General features: G+C 32.6%; 1 protein-coding gene and 3 pseudogenes across 1 annotated transcript; all 4 read right to left on the bottom strand.

The window, feature by feature from the left end:
- Positions 1-347: 347 nt before the first annotated feature.
- On the bottom strand, positions 348-1,283 carry LOC147395655 (putative CCR4-associated factor 1 homolog 8 pseudogene; annotated as a pseudogene).
- Positions 1,284-5,591: 4,308 nt separating this feature from the next.
- LOC147395656 (putative CCR4-associated factor 1 homolog 6 pseudogene) lies at positions 5,592-6,521 on the bottom strand (annotated as a pseudogene).
- Positions 6,522-14,199: 7,678 nt separating this feature from the next.
- On the bottom strand, positions 14,200-15,128 carry LOC147395657 (putative CCR4-associated factor 1 homolog 2). Its single transcript, XM_086452978.1, has 2 exons — positions 14,888-15,128; positions 14,200-14,675 (listed from the first exon to the last, which is right to left on the bottom strand). Exons 1-2 carry the CDS (start codon positions 15,126-15,128, stop codon positions 14,200-14,202), a joined length of 717 nt encoding a protein of 238 aa, XP_086309104.1.
- Positions 15,129-18,408: 3,280 nt separating this feature from the next.
- On the bottom strand, positions 18,409-19,326 carry LOC147395658 (putative CCR4-associated factor 1 homolog 6 pseudogene; annotated as a pseudogene).
- Between the last annotated feature and the right edge of the window lie 192 nt (positions 19,327-19,518).

Raw genomic sequence — 19,518 nt, forward strand, 5'->3', positions numbered from 1 at the left:
GTTGGATTAAAGAATATTTACCAGCCAAGATGGAAAAATTATTATCTTTGAGAAAATAGTTTTTCTGAGAAGACTTGGAATAAAAAAATACACATTTAAATCATATTTTCCCCCCCAAAACTATTTTCCAACCAATTTTCACATGCAAGCTGGCTTATATAGACCCTGAGATAGAAATCTCTGCAATTAGCAATCTCCAATCAGTGTTCTATATCATAAAATCAAAATACAACCATTCACTTATATTACAGAAATTAAAAACAAAATAAAAAAAATAAAACCATTATATTACAGAAAATTAACTTTGATTAGAAACAAAAATGAGAAAAACAAAAAACTAACACTGATCAAATCTTCCACATTGGCCTCGGAAAGTAGAAACTGTGAACAAATGTGCCACATTGCTGTGGATAGACTGGATAGCTATAGTGATTGGTACACTGCTGTCCATAACCTGGGTTGCAATATCGATCACCAATCGGATACCCAACAAAATAAGATCGATGATGCATATTCGAACTAATCCCATACAAAAATCCATCGCATTTGTTTTCCGTCAATTGATCAAATTCTGTCTTCATCTTCCAAAAACAACAAGTCGTTAACAAACTATCGGAACCCGCTTGATGAGATGTCCCGATTCTTTCTACTTTCAGTATCTTTGCCAATCTCTCTAATCCAATTTCCCCACCTCTCATTCCTTGGCATAGTCCAGCCATGTATTTAACGTCGTAAACATGTCCAAAAATGGTATCGATGGAACTCAAAAAGCCTCTCAATGTATACGGCATTGGCTTGTTCATCACCAACTTCATTGCATATGCTAAATCATAGAAACCATGAAATGTAATCCATTTAATGCTTCGATTACCCAACAAAATATTTGTAAATCTCGACGAGAAGACATTGACATCAATTCCTTGTATGAAATTTTTCTCCAAATTTATCCCATTTCGTCGTAGTAATTCGATCGAACTCGAAACCTGGAAATCGAATTCTGGATTAAAATGGTTGAAATTGAATTGCCAAACCCCACCTGAAATCGGACGATTCCCATTCTCATCCGAGATCGATAAACCCAATTGTATTATTTTGAGGCGATCAACGTTGAACTTCAAATCCTCGTATCGATCCAACTGAGAAGAATCACGAGGAGTATTACGTAAGAAACCTGGGAATTCGGTGTCAAATGAAATATAAGGGTAGGTCAAGACCATTTCTTCAATGCGAGACATCTCGTGTTCAAAGTTCCAGCTCCAGACCTCTTCTATCTCCATCTCCATATCTCTGTCTCTCTGTCTTTCTCAGAATTCTTCAAAATATCTGGTTTTCTATCGTAAATTGAGTTTAAAACTTGGTTTTATAACAAAAGAAAAACTTACTAAAAATGATTTACTAAAACGGATACTTTGAGAGTGATCTAACGGAATTAAATGATAGACTTTCTATTTCTAATTTGAAAACTTTCTATTTCAAAGAAGAAAGTTCGTTAAGACTTTCTATTTCCGAGTTCGCAAGATTTTTAAATGAGATTTCCTTGGGATTCCCGAAAGTATAAAGGATTCGCTTAACATCGAATCCGTTTGTCTATTGGACACTTGATGTCCAATGATGTAAACAAAAACTGAAATTGAAATTGAAAGTCCCATAAAATGAATATTATTCATTTTAATTTCAAAAAGGGTTAATAATTACCAGTTTTGGAATTAGATTTTAAACAAGGGTCCCGTTCGCCACCCTTAGTTTTACCACACACTTTAACAAACGCGTTTTGTCTTACATGGGTTAGAAGTTTCGGAATGAGCTGATTTTTTGTGAGGATGATCTCTATGGTGAGGAGATCATCCTCACCAAAAATCAGCTCATTCCAAAACTTCTAACCCCATCAAAATTGATTTACAAAAAATGGACGGTCCACGATTTTTCAACGTGTAAACATGGGGCTAAACATTTCGGAATGGGCTGATTTTTGGGGAGGATGATCTTCTAATCATAGAGATCATCCTCACCAAAATCAGCTCATTCCAAAACTTCTAACCCATGTAGGACAAAAAACGTTTGTTAAAGTGACAAAAAACGTTTGTTAAAGTGTGTGGTAAAACTTAGGGTGCTGAACATTTCCCTTGTTGTTTGTTAAAGTGTGTGGTAAAACTTAGGGTGCTGAACATTTCCCTATATGGGAAATGTTCAGCACCCTAAGTTTTACCACACACTTTAACAAACGTTTTTTGTCCTACATGGGTTAGAAGTTTTGGAATGAGCTGATTTTTGGTGAGGATGATCTCTATGATTAGAAGATCATCCTCCCCAAAAATCAGCCCATTCCGAAATGTTTAGCCCCATGTTTACACGTTGAAAAATCATGGACCGTCCATTTTTTGTAAATCAATTTTGATGGGGTTAGAAGTTTTGGAATGAGCTGATTTTTGGTGAGGATGATCTCCTCACCATAGAGATCATCCTCACCAAAAATCAGCTCATTCCGAAACTTCTAACCCATGTAAGACAAAACGCATTTGTTAAAGTGTGTGGTAAAACTAAGGGTGGCGAACGGGCCCGAAAGTATAAAGGATTCGCTTAACATCGAATCCGTTTGTCTATTGGACACTTGATGTCCAATGATGTAAAAAAAAACTGAAATTGAAATTGAAAGTCCCATAAAATGAATATTATTCATTTTAATTTCAAAAAGGGTTAATAATTACCAGTTTTGGAATTAGATTTTAAACAAAAGGGTCGAAACTGTTTTAACTTACAAAAATATCCCCATGTTAATTATTTATTAACTAACTTTGAGAAGGGTATTTTTGTAATTTAACTTAACTGATCTTCTATTACTATTAGTAAAGATTATAAATAGTGTGGTTTTTACTGGAGTTTCACAATTTTGAGTGAATGTTTTGGTGATCAATCTTAAGAAGTAAGTTAATCTTTTGATAACAAATAAATAGTCAAGGATGTTATTAGAATTTTTATTAAATTAAATATAATGTGAAAGCTGCTATTGGCACCCTAACTTTTACTTATTACACCTCAATTAGAAATAAAGAAAATAAGGAAATGGTTGAGAATAAGTAAAAGTTGGAGTGCCAATAGAAGTTGATATTGGCACCCCAACAAGGGCAGAGCCAAGATTTTCTTGTAAGGGAAAATTATAATTAGAGAGTTGCTATTGCCACGCCAACTTTTACTAAAATCTCACCAACTATGTACAATTCTTTGAAGATTTATATAGGAATTGCAGTGGCAATAGTAGCTCTATATAGTTTTGAGTGAATGTTTTGGCAAATCAATCATAATAAGTACGTTAATCTTTTAATAACAAATAAATAGTTAAGGATGTTATTAGAATTTTTATTAAAAAGATTGAAAACACAGATATGAAGAGGAAGAAGAAGAAGAAGAAGATTTCAAATGGAGAAGAAGATGTAACATTCAAAGAGTTTGTTCTACTCAATCGGGGAAAATGTAGCTTGTACTTGTTATTACATGGTCGGTCACCTCACCCGACCTTGCTTTTTTACATGCTCTCCTCCAAGTTGAATCAATCACTTGCTCAGCATAGGAACACATTTGGCATTTGAAATTTTTTTATATGCATGAATTTTGAATAATTGGATGGAGGAACATTATTTTCAGTTAGTCCTAGACATTTGGGATAAGTCTTTGATGATGATGATCATGTTACTTGGAAGAGGCAATAAGTTCCCTTTATAGTCCTAGGTGGCATTGTTGGATTGTCCGTCGTCCTACATGACGATAAGGGTTCTCCCATTATCTATCTTCCAGTTGGATGCGTCACCCTTGGGGGGTTCATTCCTTTCCCAATCATAATGCACCTGTCATACATGTCTCCCACGTCGACTGGCACCACAATCTGGCTCATCATGTGCACAACGATATTTGTTGTGGAGCTGCCCGAGGAAAAAAAAAAGGCACTCCCACGAGACAAGACATAGAACTTATCCATCCTATGTGGCGTGTCGTCCTAACAGGTGATGGCACCACATCAGCAAAACCCTCTCCGTGGCACAATATTTAGCGTACCATCAATACTACTACTTGTGTAAAATTTAAATAAACTTGAGGAAGAGATCCCAATAGTTACATGAGAATATTTCATTATTATGGAGGTGTTACTTTGTAAAACTAGAGCTATAAATTATAGTAATATGTAACAAAATTTTAAAATTGTGAGTATGGCTATCAAGTTAGTATGACTGGTGGTGGCATTATGAGACAAAACAATCTTAAACTCTCTCCAATGTTCAAGGTTTGGAGATATGGTCTGTGCTTCTCAGCTATCACATATGACATATGGAATGAAATAAACCAGACCATATGACAAAATTTACAAATGTTAGATACAACCATGTCCCTCTGTTTGTAAATTTTGTCAAGGCAAAGCATAATTAATGTCGGTTATCTTAATAAAACGCTCTAATCTTGGTTTATTTTGCATGATTCTGCCAAGCCCCAGCTTTCTCACGTCATCATTCAAACATTATCTTGAAAATTTGGGGTCAGTCTAGTTTTCTCACGTTTGTTGTGGCTTGTGGAGCCTGATAGTAATGATCAACAAGAAAGTTTTCTCAAGGGTATTTTCCTAATTTCACTATTATTATATAAAACCCTAATTAGATTTCTTTGGATATTTATATTTCTCGTTTTTGGTGAAAATGTGTAATCTATAATTGCGAATTTTCTCTTCATAGTGTAATCAATGTGATCTGTGGACGTACCTCAATTTTGAGGGAATCATGTAAAAATTTGACAATGGGCCTTAAGTTTGCTAACTTTTAAAATAAACCTGCCTAGTGTTCTAAACATTTACCAAATGGTTTTTGATCTTATTGGTAATCAACTCCAAATGGTAACTTTTCTAATTTTCTTTCAAATCCTTTAACCCCTCAATCATATAAGAAATTTGACAACAGCAAGAGAGATTGAAACCCTAGTAAGGCTCATTTTGTGACCCTTAAGTTGAAGTCCAAATGTGATTTGTGGGAGACATTGCCCCTTAAGTTGGCAAAATCTGAAAATACAAAAATTATTGAACCAGTTTGGATATCAAATATTCACCAAAAATGGTTTTTGATCTTCACTGGTAGCCAACTCAATTTTTTTTTTCCAAAATGGTAAGTTTTCTAATTCTCTTTTAATTTCTAATGATCATTCCCTCATATAAGAAATTTGATAACAGCGGGATAGATTGGAACCTTTGTATGATTCATTTTCTGACCTTTAAGTTGAATATCAAATGATATTCGTGGGAGACTCTGCCCCTTAAGTTGGTTAAATTTTAAAATACCAAAGTTATTGAACCTGTCTGGATTTCAAAATATTTACCAAAATGGTTTTTTATCTTCCTGATAACCAAATTATTTTTTTCCAAAAGGGTAAGTTTTCTAATTTTCTTTTAATTTCCTCTCATACCCTCATATAAGAAATTTGATACCACAGACTTGAGTTCAATTTCCTGCCAAAACCCAGTTACCGATCTCATTTATAAAAAAAAACAAACATTCACTTATATTACAGAAAATTAAATTTGATTAAAATCAAAAATGAGAAAAAAAAACAGTAACTGATCAAATCTTCCACATTGGCCTCGGTAAGAAGAAACAGCGAACAAATGTGCCACACTGCTGTCGATAAATTGGATAGCCATAGTGATTGGTACACTGCTGTCGATAAACTGGGTTGCAATATTGATCACCAATCGGACACTCAACAAAATAAGATGGATGATGCATATTCGGACTAATCCCATACAAGAATCCATCGCATTTGTTTTCCGTCAATTGATCAAATTCTGTCTTCATCTTCCAAAAACAACAAGTCGTTAACAAACTATCGGAACCCGCTTGATGAGATGCCCCGAATCTTTCCACTTTTAGTATCTTGGCCAAGCTCTCCAATCCAATCTCCCCACCTATCAGTCCTTCGCATAGTCCAGCCATGTATTTCACGTCGTAAACATGTCCAAAAATAGTATTGATGGACCTCAAAAAACCTCCCAATGTATACGGCATCGGTTTGTTCATCACCAACTTCATCGCATAAGCTAAATCGTAGAAACCATGAAATGTAATCCATTTGATGCTTCGATTACATAAAAATGCCTTTGTAAATCTCGACGAGAACACATTCACATCGATTCCTTGTATGAAGTTCTTTTCTAAATTAATTCCATTTCGTCGTAGTAACTCGATCGAACTTGATACTTGAAAATCGAATTTTGGATTAAAATGATTGAAATTGAATTGCCAGACTCCACCTGAAATCGGGCGATTCCCATTCTCGTCCGAGAAAGATAAACCCAATTGGATTATTTTGAGTTGATTCACATTGAACTTCAAATCCTCATATCGATCTAACTGAGATGAATCTCGAGGAGTGTTTCGTAAGAAGCCGGGGAATTCGGTGTCAAATGAAATATAAGGGTAGCTCAAGACAATTTCTTCTATGTGAGACATCTCCTTGTCAAAGTTCCAGCTCCAGACCTCTATTATCTCCATCTCTTTCTCACTCTTTAGAATTCTTCAAAGTTTTCTATCGAAAATCAATTACAAGCTCTGAGTTTATTTTATAACAAATGAGACTTACTTATCGACTACGTACATTTCAAAATCACAATCAGAGGATAATTCTAATTCTGAATCCGATTAGAACTAGGATTTCCGAAAGGTTAGATGAAGATTAAAAGAGATTTCCTAGGGATTCCCGATATTAAAGGATTATTATGTCCAATGATGTCGGACCTTAAGTTAAATTTTGCAGTTGAAAACAGGGGAAACTAACGGAAAAGTAGAGAAAAAATGTGAAATTCCGATGAAATGGATATTATTTGTTTTTATTTGGATTAAAGTTTAATGCAATAAACTGTTTAATATTACTAAATACTCCTTATTGTTAATTATTAAACAACTCATTTTGAGAAGGGTTTTTGTGTAATTTTAGAGTGAATTACCAAAATGGCACACTATTCATTTTAATTTCTAAAATGTTAAATTATCGTGTCTTCGGAACTATTTTCTTTTAAAATGACAAATTTGTGAAATGAATAGTAATTTTTTTCCACTATTCTATAAAATACTAAATATTTAACTGCTTTAGCTTAAGTAAAACTATTGAATTTTTTTTTTTTGGTTTTATAAAACAGGCAATTATTTCCCCACTTTAACGAAAATATTGTAATTCTGAAAATTATAAATTATTGATTTTAGAATTAAAATGAACAATGGGAAATTTTTATAATCTTTCAATTGTCAGTGCATTTTTTGGTAAATCACCATTTAATTAGTTTATTTCCTATTCGGTAAAAATTTATGAATAGTGTGCTTTTTCGAGAGTTTACCTATTTTTAGTGAATTTTTTTGTAAATAAACCAAAATAAGTAATTTGATTTTTTTAATAGTGAAAGTAATAACAAATAAATCATTAGTGATGTTATTAGAAATTTTCATAAATTAAATATAATTATAATTATAAAATAAAATAGCAAATATTTTTTGTTGAAACTATTTATATGACCTTATGGATCCATTTTATTGAAAATTTGTTCACAAACTTAATAATAGAAGAAAAAAAGTTTTTATAAATATACATTAGTTCAACGACGTCTTGAGATTCATGATACGAACTGTTGAGACTCTTCTTTCTTTTATGTTGCCTTTGGCTCTCATGCTCATAGGGTATTTGTTAATTCCACTTTGACGCTTAAGTTAATTTAGAAAGAATAAATAATATACAAATTGTAAAAGAAATCAATCTGACACTTCACTCCCACAACTTCACCTCATTGTAATCGCGTTCGAAAGTCACTTCTTGATCAATGAAATTACATCTAATTCAATAGTTCTGATGGTATCTGTTAATTTTAGGAGTCATGGTCATCATGTTTCAGTGAAGGTTTGGGGTATAGATGGAGAAGTTTTTAGATCAAATTAATCGAGAACGGGATTGAAGTCTTGAGGTGACATGTGCACAATAAGAAGTTAAGCAGGCTATTTTACTCTTACAATGTTAACTTATATATATATATATATATATATATTTATTATAAGTACTCTCAAGTTCAAAATATTAAATTTATTCGAAAAAAAAATCCTTATAGACCGAAATAAGTATATATATATATATTTTTAATTTTTCACTAAAAAGTATCAAAACAATCCCTAGTTTCAAAATTTTATCAAAAGTAGATTTGTACATCATATTCGTATTATCATTATTTCTCGTTATTTATACTAAGAGTGCAACTTGGTTTGGTTCAAACCGAGAATCAAACCAAACAAATAGCTTTGGACTGGTCTAATTCAATTCAAAACAAGTTGCGATTCTATTTTTGGGTTAAGAAAATGTAGAATTGATCAATTCAATTCGTTTATCGGTTCAAAGCTTGTATAAAACAAAAAAATATATATTCTTACTAAAGTCTACTTGTGCTTACGGCATAAACATCCTCTATCGGGTTAAGGGGGTAAAAGTGTAAAAAATAAAATTGGAGAGATATTATTAACAAAATTTCAGGTTAAAAAGGGAAAAATATGAAAAATAATAGATTGGACTAAAGGGATAAAAAAGAAAATATTACACCTTTTTAATATAATATATTTCTCTCACCTTTTCGCCATTTTTCACTAAAATTTTCATCAAACTAGTTGAAGAAGATGAAGAAGAAGATTTCAAACGGAGACAAAATTTTAGAAGAATATTGAAAACACAAATACAAAGAAGAAGAAGATTAAAAATGAAGAAGAAAGTGTAATTGAAAAATGGAAAAACATCATTGTAACAAAGTGTATTACCTTTCTATTATAGAATAACTTAGTTGTAATACAACACGTTATTTAATGATATCAAACTTTATAAAAGCGTCATGTGTATATTTACGTGTAATACTGAGTCGTCACACATCTTTTCAGATGTGAAATAGTTTCCTTTGCAAGTGTAATTATGACACTTTTTTTTGTAATGTAATATATTTGTCTCACCTCAACATCATTTTCGTTGAAGCTTTCATCGAAATAGTTGTCACATATAAATATAGAGAGCACTAGCTTTCTACCCATTAGGTGGGTGTCACATGTTTGCGTCATAATAGAATAATTGCTAACCCATCACTTTTGATGTTAGGATCTTATATTATATGCAGATATGGATTTCATTAATTTTAGGATGAATTACCAGAACGCGAATAATCACGTTTTTGTTAAAAGAATATAATGAAGTGACTATTTCACAGGTTTAAAGTGAAATTGCCACTTCAAACCTGCGAAATAGTCACTTTAAAAACCTTCAAATTTGTTATCGTTCATGTTTTGGTAATTAATATGAACAGTGAGACAGAATCATAAATTTGTCAAAAGTTGATCACTTTTTCATAAATATCTCTTAATTATAATTAAACTTGTGTATGTTTTAGGCCACATAAAAATTTTCTAGACACGATTAAATTAAATTTATTCCAACCTATCTACGAGATGAGTTTGTTTTTCTAATTACGAAAACAGAACTGAATCAAGAACATAGACGACTGAATTTGTTATTAGATTGGGAAACCATTTTGTGACTGAATGACTTGTAGCCTTCACCATATGACCTCCTCTCTATTTTCAGTAAAGCACCATTTTTAATTCTGGAAATGTTTTCAATCTGTGATTTTCACCAAGATTACTGAACCAACCTGGTTGTCAAAATATTTACTAAAATTTGAAAATACCACAATTATTGAATCAGTTTGTATTTCAAACTTTACCAACGTGGCTTTTGATCTTTTTGATAACTAATTTTTTTTTTTTCAAAATGCTAAGTTTTCTTTTAAGTTCCTTTCATACCCTCATATAAGAAATTTGACCACAGCAACAGATTGAAGACCAATTGTGAATCCTCGGAGACACCGCCCCAAGCTTACAATTTTTATTTTTTTTTACGATTTTCCAACAAATGACAAAATTATTTTATCTTAGGACTTGGATTAAAGAATATTTTCCACTCAAGATGGAAAAATTATTATGAAAAAATATTTACTTGGCAAATCATTTTCTATGTAACATATTTTTTTCCCTTAAAATTGGGAGTGACTAATATTTAATACACATCTTAATCATAAAAATCTCTGCAACTAACAATCCCAAGCATTGCTTTATAACATGAACTCAAAAAAAAAAAAAAAAACCTTCTAATTTTATAAAAGAAAAAAATTGTTTAAGTTAGAGAAAATGATTTGTCTGTAAAAATATAGAATAATACATGTAAATCATAATTCATTTTTTTTCTTCCAAAACTGTTTTTCCACCCATTTACAACAATCCACAACCAGTTTTCTATACATAAACTCAAAGAAGAAAAAAAAAAACTAATACTGACATTCACTTATATTAAAGAAATTTAACTTTGATTACAATCAAACATGAGAAGAAAAAAATGTTACTGCTCAGATGTTCCACAGTGGCCTCAATAAGTAAACACAGCGAACACATGTACCACACTGCTGTGGATTAACTGTGTAGCAATAGTAATCACCAATCAAATATCCAACAAAATAACATCGACGCATATTCAAACTAATCCCATACAAAAATCCATCGCATTTGTTTTCCGTCAATTGATCAAATTCTGTCTTCATCTTCCAAAAGCAACAAGTCATTAACAAACTATCCGAACCCGCTTGATGAGATGCCCCGATTCTTTCCACTTTTAATATCTTCGCCAATCTCTCCAATCCAATCTCATTCCTTTGCAAAGTCCAGCCATGTATTTCATGTCGTCGTAAACATGTCTAAAAATAGCATGGATGGACCTCAGAAAACCTCCTAATGTATATGGCATCGGCTTATCTGTTACCAACTTTATCATATAAGCCAAATCATAGAAACCATGAAATGTAATCCATTTGATGTTTCCATTATATAGCAATACCTCAGTAAATCTTGACGAAAATACATCCACATTGATTCCTTGTAAGAAATTTTTCTCTAAATTAATCCCATTTCGTCGTAATAAGTCTATTGAACTTGACATCTGAAGATCGGATTGTGTATCGAAATCGTTGAAATTGAATTGCCATACTCCACCTAAAATTGGACGATTCCCATTTTCATCTGAAAATGATAAACCCAATTGGTATTATTTTCAGTTGATCCACGTTGAACTTCAAATCCTCGTATCGATCTAATTGAGATGAATCTCGATCAGTATTTTGTAAAAATCCTGGGAACTCGGTGTCGAATGAAATATAAGGGTAACTCAATACGATTTCGTCTATTCGAGACATCTCTTTCTCAAAGTTCCAGCTCCAAACCTCTTCTATCTCCATCTCTTTCTTCAAAATTCTTCAAAGTTTTCTATCGAAAATCAATTACAAGCTCTGAGTTTAGTGATGAGAGGTCTGTTGATTTTATAATAAATGAGAATCACTAAAAGCGATTATATCTGAAACTTGAAAACGTAATCCAACAATCACAATCAGAGGATAATTCTAATTCTGATTCCGATTAGAACTAGGATTTGCGAAATTAAAGGATTATCTTAATATCTCATCCGTTTGTTTTTTTCGATAAACTTTCTAATTCTGTAGAATGTTCGAGATACGTAGGGTTTAAGATAAAGATTAAAAGAGATTTCCTATGGATTCCCGAACTGATTGTTCGAGATAGATTTTCTAATTCATCCGTTTGTTTGTTGGACAGTTATGTCCAATGATGTTGGACCTTAAAAAAACTCAAAGTTAAATTTGTAGTTGAAAACAGGGGAAAATTAATGGAAAAGTAGAGAAAAAAAAATGTATTATTTATTTTACTTGGGAAAACTGTTAATAATTACTGGTTTGGATTAAAGTTTAATGCAATAAACTGTTTAATATTACTAAATACCCCTTAGTGTTAATTATTAAACAACTCATTTTGAGAAGGGTTTTTGTGTAATTTAGAATTACCAAAATGACAAACTATTCATTTTAATTTAAAAAATGTTAAATTATCGTTTTCGGAACTATTTTTTTAATACGATACAATGTGAAATGAATAGTAATTTTTTCCCTATTCTATAAAACAATAAATACTTTTCTTGCCTTAGTTGTAGTAAAATTGTTGTAAAAAAAAATTGTTTTATAAAACAGGGATTTATTTCCCCACTTTAATGAAACATCAAGATATGATTTTTGAAGTTGAAGAATAGAAAAATCGAGAATTTTCTACAAGGATTAAGGCAAGGTTAAAAACAATTGATTAAAGATGAGGTTAATATATTAAACTTAATTTGTCATAAAGTTTGAAGATCTTAAAGATCGATTTTAGGAAGAAAAAATTAAGGCTTCTTGGTTGCATATTGAAAATGAGGGTATTTGGTTATTGTTTGTTAGTTAAACAATACGAAGAAAAAAGAATAGAGCAAAAAAATAAAAAAAAATGAAGAAAAAGGTCAAAGGAAGTACATCATTAGTTTGAAAACACATGAGTATCTCAAATGTTCACCATGTCGAAATCATCCAAAATATTGAGGGGAAGGGGGCATGTACCACCATTTGAAAGCAAAAAGGGTATCTCAAGTATTCACCGAAATGTTCAGGGTGTCTAGACGACCCAAAATATTGAGGGAGAGGGGGGGGGGGGGGGGCATCAAGGCTAGATAGGGACATATTTTTTCACAATAGGTGTTTTGCCCTAACTTGAGTTCTTTGGGAATATCTTATAGTTGGGGTGTGGAGACATTTTTGTAATTAGAAAATAGGTGTTTTGCCCTAATTAAGATTCCATATATATATATTTTAAATTCAGAAACCCTAAAAATTATATGGTATTTTCGTAGTTTTTTTCAATAAAGAATTATCATCACCGACCGTAGATGTAGGAAATCTTGTCGAACCACATAAATCTCTTGTGTTCTTTGTTTTCAATCTTCGTAATTTATCAATCTTGATCTGTCAAAGGGAGTTTTTCAGCAATTTGTGAAACATAGTGGAGGTATCTCAAATATCCACCAAAGAGAGTGGGTTTTAAATCATTCAAAATATTTAAGGATGGCAAAAAGCTTAGGGGCATGTCATTAGTTTGGAAAGATTCAAGATTGTGAGTATGTTTTACCTTTTCCATTAATTCCTCTACTCCATTTGGTCTGATTTATTATGTTATTGTCAAATCAGAAAATTGGCGTTTGATTTGTACTTGTGTTTCCTAGTTGTTCTTTTCAACTGTTAATTTTGGAGTTTGATCTATTTTTGGCATGATATGTGATTTATTAGTTACTATTACTGTCTGAAGCATTTGTGCGTCTAATTATTTTTCTTGTTTGTTCTTGAGTTGATGGTTTGTTTGATTTATATCTGTTGTGTTATGATACATCTTTTACTGTTGTTAACTGTTACTATTAGTAGTACTGGTAGAAGTTTCATTTTCTGTTTCCAGGATCAGCATTTGTTCTCTGTTTTTCTTAGTGTTTGATTTACATTATACTTGCATTCATGCATTCTCATGGTGGGATCAAAAAAAAAAAAAAAAATGATGAATGCACGCTATCTTGATATGCGGTTGGGCACGTGGATGATGTGGCAAGGGTATAGAGCCACACATCTTTTTCTTATGTATCCCGATGAAAACGATCTATGATTCTATGCCCTTGTCACATCAGCCACGTACCCATCTGCCTACCAGGACCACATGTATTCATCATGACTCAACCAAAAAAAAAACTCACAAGTGATATTTGGTTGTTTCCTTTGTTCAGGGGTTTACAAATGCTTTCTCTTGTACTCGGTTCAGAAATCACTGATGCATCTGTGGTTTCCATTGTCTCCTACTATCCTAACCTTGAATTGCTTGATCTAAGTGGGTATGCACTTAGTGACTAGAGTGCGAAGTGGGGGTAGGAACACAAAAACACATAGTTTCTACACCTCCAAAACGTTATGTAGTGAGTTATATATAATATATTCAAATATCAAATTTACTATTGTATACTTCATTTGCTTTAATTAATCCATCACTACCTACTTTAATTTCTTTTGCAAAAAAAAAAAAGAAATACATCTTTTACAATTTAGAATTAATAATTTTCAATAAATCTAATAGATTCTTTGCATGACTCCACCATGATCCATAGTTGTTACATTTTCATCCGCCCTACATCTATTTCTTCGTAATTTATCAATCTTGATTACAACCAAAAATGAGAAAAAAAAAAAAAAACTGTAACTGATCAAATCTTCCACGTTGGCCTCGGTAAGTAGAAACTGTGAACAAATGTGCTACATTGCTGTGGATAAACTGGATAGCTATAGTGATTGGTACACTGCTGTCGATAAACTGGGTAGCAATATTGATCACCAATCGAATACCCAACAAAATAAGACTGATTATGCATATTCGAACTAATCCCATACAAAAATCCATCGCATTTGTTTTCCGTCAATTGATCAAATTCTGTCTTCATCTTCCAAAAACAACAAGTCGTTAACAAACTATCGGAACCCGCTTGATGAGATGCTCCGATTCTTTCTACTTTCAATATCTTCACTAATCTCTCTAATCCAATTTCCCCACCTCTCATTCCTTGGCACAGTCCAGCCATGTATTTAACGTCGTAAACATGTCCAAAAATGGTATCGATGGAACTCAAAAAGCCTCTCAATGTATACGGCATTGGCTTGTTCATCACCAACTTCATTGCATAAGCTAAATCATAGAAACCATGAAATGTAATCCATTTAATGCTTCGATTACCCAACAAAATTTTTGTAAATCTCGACGAGAAGACATTGACATCAATTCCTTGTATGAAATTTTTCTCCAAATTTATCCCATTTCGTCGTAGTAATTCGATCGAACTCGAAACCTGGAAATCGAATTCTGGATTAAAATGGTTGAAATTGAATTGCCAAACCCACCTGAAATCGGACGATTCCCATTCTCATCCGAGATGGATAAACCCAATTGTATTATTTTGAGGCGATCAACGTTGAACTTCAAATCCTCATATCGATCCAACTGAGAAGAATCACGAGGAGTATTACGTAAGAAACCTGGGAATTCGGTGTCAAATGAAATATAAGGGTAGGTCAAGACCATTTCTTCAATGCGAGACATCTCGTGTTCAAAGTTCCAGCTCCAGACCTCTTCTATCTCCATATCTCTGTCTCTCTCTCTCTCTCAGAATTCTTCAAAATATCTGGTTTTCTATCGTAAATTCAGTTTAAAACTTGGTTTTATCACAAAAGAAAAACTTACTAAAACGGATACTTTGAGAGTGATCTAACGGAATTAAATGATAGAGTTTCTATTTCTAATTTGAAAACTTTCTATTTCAAAGAAGAAAGTTCGTTAAGACTTTCTATTTCCGAGTTCGCAAGATTTTTAAATGAGATTTCCTTGGGATTCGCTTAACATCGAATCCGTTTGTCTATTGGACACTTTTGATGTCCAATGATGTAAAAAAAAACTGAAATTGAAATTGAAAGTCCCATTAAATGAATATTATTCATTTTAATTTCAAAAAGGGTTAATAATTACCAGTTTTGGAATTAGATTTTAAACAAAAGGGTAGAAACTGTTTTAACTTACAAAAATATCCCCATGTTAATTATTTATTAACTAACTTTGAGAAGGGTATTTTTGTAATTTAACTTAATTGATCTTCTATTACTATTAGTAAAAAATTATAAATAGTGTGGTTTTTACTGGAGTTTTCACAATTTTGAGTGAATGTTTTTTGTTGAATCAATCATAATAAGTAAGTTAATCTTTTAATAACAAATAAATAGTTAAGGATGGTATTAGAATTCTTATTAAATTAAATATAATGTGAAAGCTGCTATTGGCACCCCAACTTTTATTTATTACACCTCAATTAGAAATAAAGAAAATAAGGAAATGGTTGAGAATAAGTAAAAGTTGGGGTGCCAATAGAAGTTGATATTGGCACCCCAACAAGGGCAGACCCAAGATTTTCTTGTAAGGGCAAATTATAATTAGAGAGTTGCCATTGCCACACCAACTTTTACTAAAATCTCACCAACTATGTACAATTCTTTGAAGATTTATATAGGAATTGGAGTGGCAATAGTAGCTCTTCATAGTTTTGAGTGAATGTTTTGGTAAATCAATCATAATAAGTAAGTTAATCTTTTAATAACAAATAAATAGTTAAGGGTGTTATTAGAATTTTTATTAAGAAGATTGAAAACACGGATATGAAGAGGAAGAAGAAAATTTTAAATAGAGAAGAAGATGGTAACATTCAAAGAGTTTGTTCTACTCAATCGGGGTAAATCTAGCTTGTACTTGTTATTACATGGTCGGTCACCTCACCCGACCTTGCTTTTTTACATGCTCTCCTCCAAGTTGAATCAATCACTTGCTCAGCATAGGAACACATTTGGCATTTGAAATATTTTTATATAAATGATTTTTGAATAATGGGATGGAGGAATATTATTTTCAGCTAGTCCTAGACATTTGGGATTAGTCTTTGATGATGATGATCATGTTACTTGGAAGAGGCAATAAGTTCCCTTTATAGCCCTAGGTGGCATTGTTGGATTGCTCGTCGTCCTACATGACGATAAGGGTTCTCCCATTATCTATCTTCCAGTCGGATGCGTCACCCTTGGGGGGTTCATTCCTTTCCCAATCATAATGCACCTGTCATACACGTCTCCCATGTCGACTGGCACCACGATCTGGCTCATCATGCGCACAACAATAGTTGTTGTGGAGCTGCCCAAGGATAAAAATAGGCACTCCCATGGGACAAGACATCAAAGAACTTATCCGTCCTATGTGGCGTGTCATCCTGACAGGTGATGGCACCACATCAGCAAAACCCTCTCCGTGGCACAATATTTAGCGTAGCATCAATACTACTACTTGTGTAAAATTTAAATAAACTTGAGGAAGAGATCCCAATAGTTACATGAGAATATTTCATTATTATGGGGGTGTTACTTCGTTAAACTAGAGCTATAAATTATAATAATCTATAACAAAATTTTAAAATTATAAGTTTGGCTATCAAGTTAGTAGATTGGTGGTGGCATTATGAGACCAAAAAAAATCTTAAACTTTCTTTCCAATGTTCAAGGTTCGGATTTATGGTCTGTGCTTCTCAATGCAGCTATCACATATGGAATGAAATAAACCAGACCATATAACAAATTTTAGATACAACTATGTCCCTCTGTTTGTAAATTTTGTCAAGGCAAAGCATAATTAATGAGCATGCTGTCGGTTATCTTAATAAAACTCTCTAATCTTGGTTTATTTTGCATGATTCTACCAAGCCCCAGCTTTCTCACGTCATCACCCAAACAATATCTTGAAAATTTGGGGTCGGTCTAGTTTTCTTACGTTTGTTGTGGTTTGTGGAGCCTGATAGTACTGATCAACAAGAAATTTTTTTAAGGGTATTTTCGTAATTTCACTATTATTTTGTAAAACCATAATTAATTTTTTGGGATATTTATATTTTTTTATTTTTGGTGAAATAGTGTAATCTATAATTGCGAGTTTTCTCTTTATAGTGTAATCGGTGTTATCTGTGGATGTACCTCAATCTTGAGGGAATCACGTAAAAATTTGACAATTGACCTTAAGTTGGCTAAATTTTAAAATAAACCTGTCTAGTGTTCTAAACATTTACCAATTGGTTTTTGATCTTACTAGTAATCAACTCCAAATAGTAACTTTTTTAATTTTCTTTCAAATCCTTTTAACCCCACAATCATATAAGAAATTTGACTACAACAAGAGAGATTGAAACCCTAGTAAGGCTCATTTTGTGACCCTTAAGTTGAAGTCCAAATGCGATTCGTGAGAGACATCGCCCCTTAAGTTGGCAAAATCTGAAAATACAAAAATTATTGAACCAGTTTGGATATTAAATATTCACCAAAAATGGTTTTTGATCTTCACTGGTAACCAACTCATTTTTTTTCCAAAATGGTAAGTTTTCTAATTCTCTTTTAATTTCTAATAATCATTCCCTCATATAAGAAATTTGACAACAACAGGATAGATTGAAACCTTTGTATGATTCATTTTCTGACCCTTAAGTTGAATATCAAATGATATTCGTGGGAGACTCTGCCCCTTAAGTTGGCTAAATTTTAAATTTTCAAAATTATTGAATATGTCTGGATTTCAAAATATTTACCAAAATGGTTTTTAATCTTTTTGATAACCAACTTATTTTTTTTCCAAAAGGGTAAGTTTTCTAATTTTCCTTTAATTTCCTCTCATACCCTCATATAAGAAATTTGATACCACAGACTTGAGTTCAATTTCCAGACAAAGCCCAGTTACCGATCTCATTAAAAGAAAACAAACATTCACTTATATTGTAGAAAATTAAATTTGATTAAAAACAAAAATGAGAAAAAAAAAAAAAATCAGTAACTGATCAAATCTTCCACTATGGCCTCGGTAAGTAGAAACTGCGAACAAATGTGCCACACTGCTGTCGATAAACTGGATAGCTATAGTGATTGGTACACTGCTGTCGATAAACTGGGTAACAATATCGATCACCAATTGGATACCCAACAAAATAAGATCGATGACGCATATTCGAACTAATCCCATACAAAAATCCATCGCATTTGTTTTCCGTTAATTGATCAAATTCTGTCTTCATCTTCCAAAAACAACAAGTCGTTAACAAACTATCGGAACCTGCTTGATGAGATGCCCCGATTCTTTCCACTTTTAGTATCTTGGCCAAGCTCTCCAATCCAATCTCCCCACCTATCATTCCTTCACATAGTCCAGCCATGTATTTCACGTCGTAAACATGTCCAAAAATAGTATCGATGGACCTCAAAAAACCTCCCAATGTATATGGCATGGGTTTGTTCATCACCAACTTTATCGCATAAGCTAAATCGTAGAAACCATGAAATGTAATCCATTTGATGCTTCGATTACATAAAAATGCCTTTGTAAATCTCGACGAGAACACATTCACATCGATTCCTTGTATGAAGTTCTTTTCTAAATTAATTCCATTTCGTCGTAGTAACTCAATCGAACTCGATACCTGGAAATCGAATTTTGGATTAAAATGATTGAAATTGAATTGCCAGACTCCACCGGAAATCGGCCGATTCCCATTCTCGTCCGAGAACGATAAACCCAATTGTATTATTTTGAGTTGGTTCACGTTGAACTTCAAATCCTCGTATCGATCTAACTGAGATGAATCTCGAGGAGTGTTTCGTAAGAAGCCCGGGAATTCAGTGTCAAATGAAATATAAGGGTAGCTCAAGACGATTTCTTCTATGTGAGACATCTCCTTGTCAAAGTTCCAGCTCCAGACCTCTATTATCTCCATCTCTTTCTCACTCTTTAGAATTCTTCAAAGTTTTCTATCGAAAATCAATTACAAGCTCTGAGTTTATTTTATAACAAATGAGACTTACTTATCGACTACGTACATTTCAAAATCACAATCAGAGGATAATTCTAATTCTGAATCCGATTAGAACTAGGATTTCCGAAAGTTTAGATGAAGATTAAAAGAGAT

This window comes from Akebia trifoliata, chromosome 8 (assembly GCF_017979445.1).
Source record: "Akebia trifoliata isolate Shusen 1 chromosome 8, ASM1797944v1, whole genome shotgun sequence".
NCBI classification, from domain to species: domain Eukaryota; kingdom Viridiplantae; phylum Streptophyta; class Magnoliopsida; order Ranunculales; family Lardizabalaceae; genus Akebia; species Akebia trifoliata.

What these genes read in the sequence shown, in the direction of transcription:
- LOC147395657 (XM_086452978.1), bottom strand. Translation starts at nt 15,128, where the DNA reads ATGGAGATAGAAGAGGTCTGGAGCTGGAACTTTGAACACGAGATGTCT. An exon ending in TGGGAATCGTCCGATTTCAG is followed by an intron (nt 14,676 to 14,887) that starts GTGGGTTTGGCA and finishes TCTATGATTTAG; the next exon opens with CTTATGCAATGAAGTTGGTG.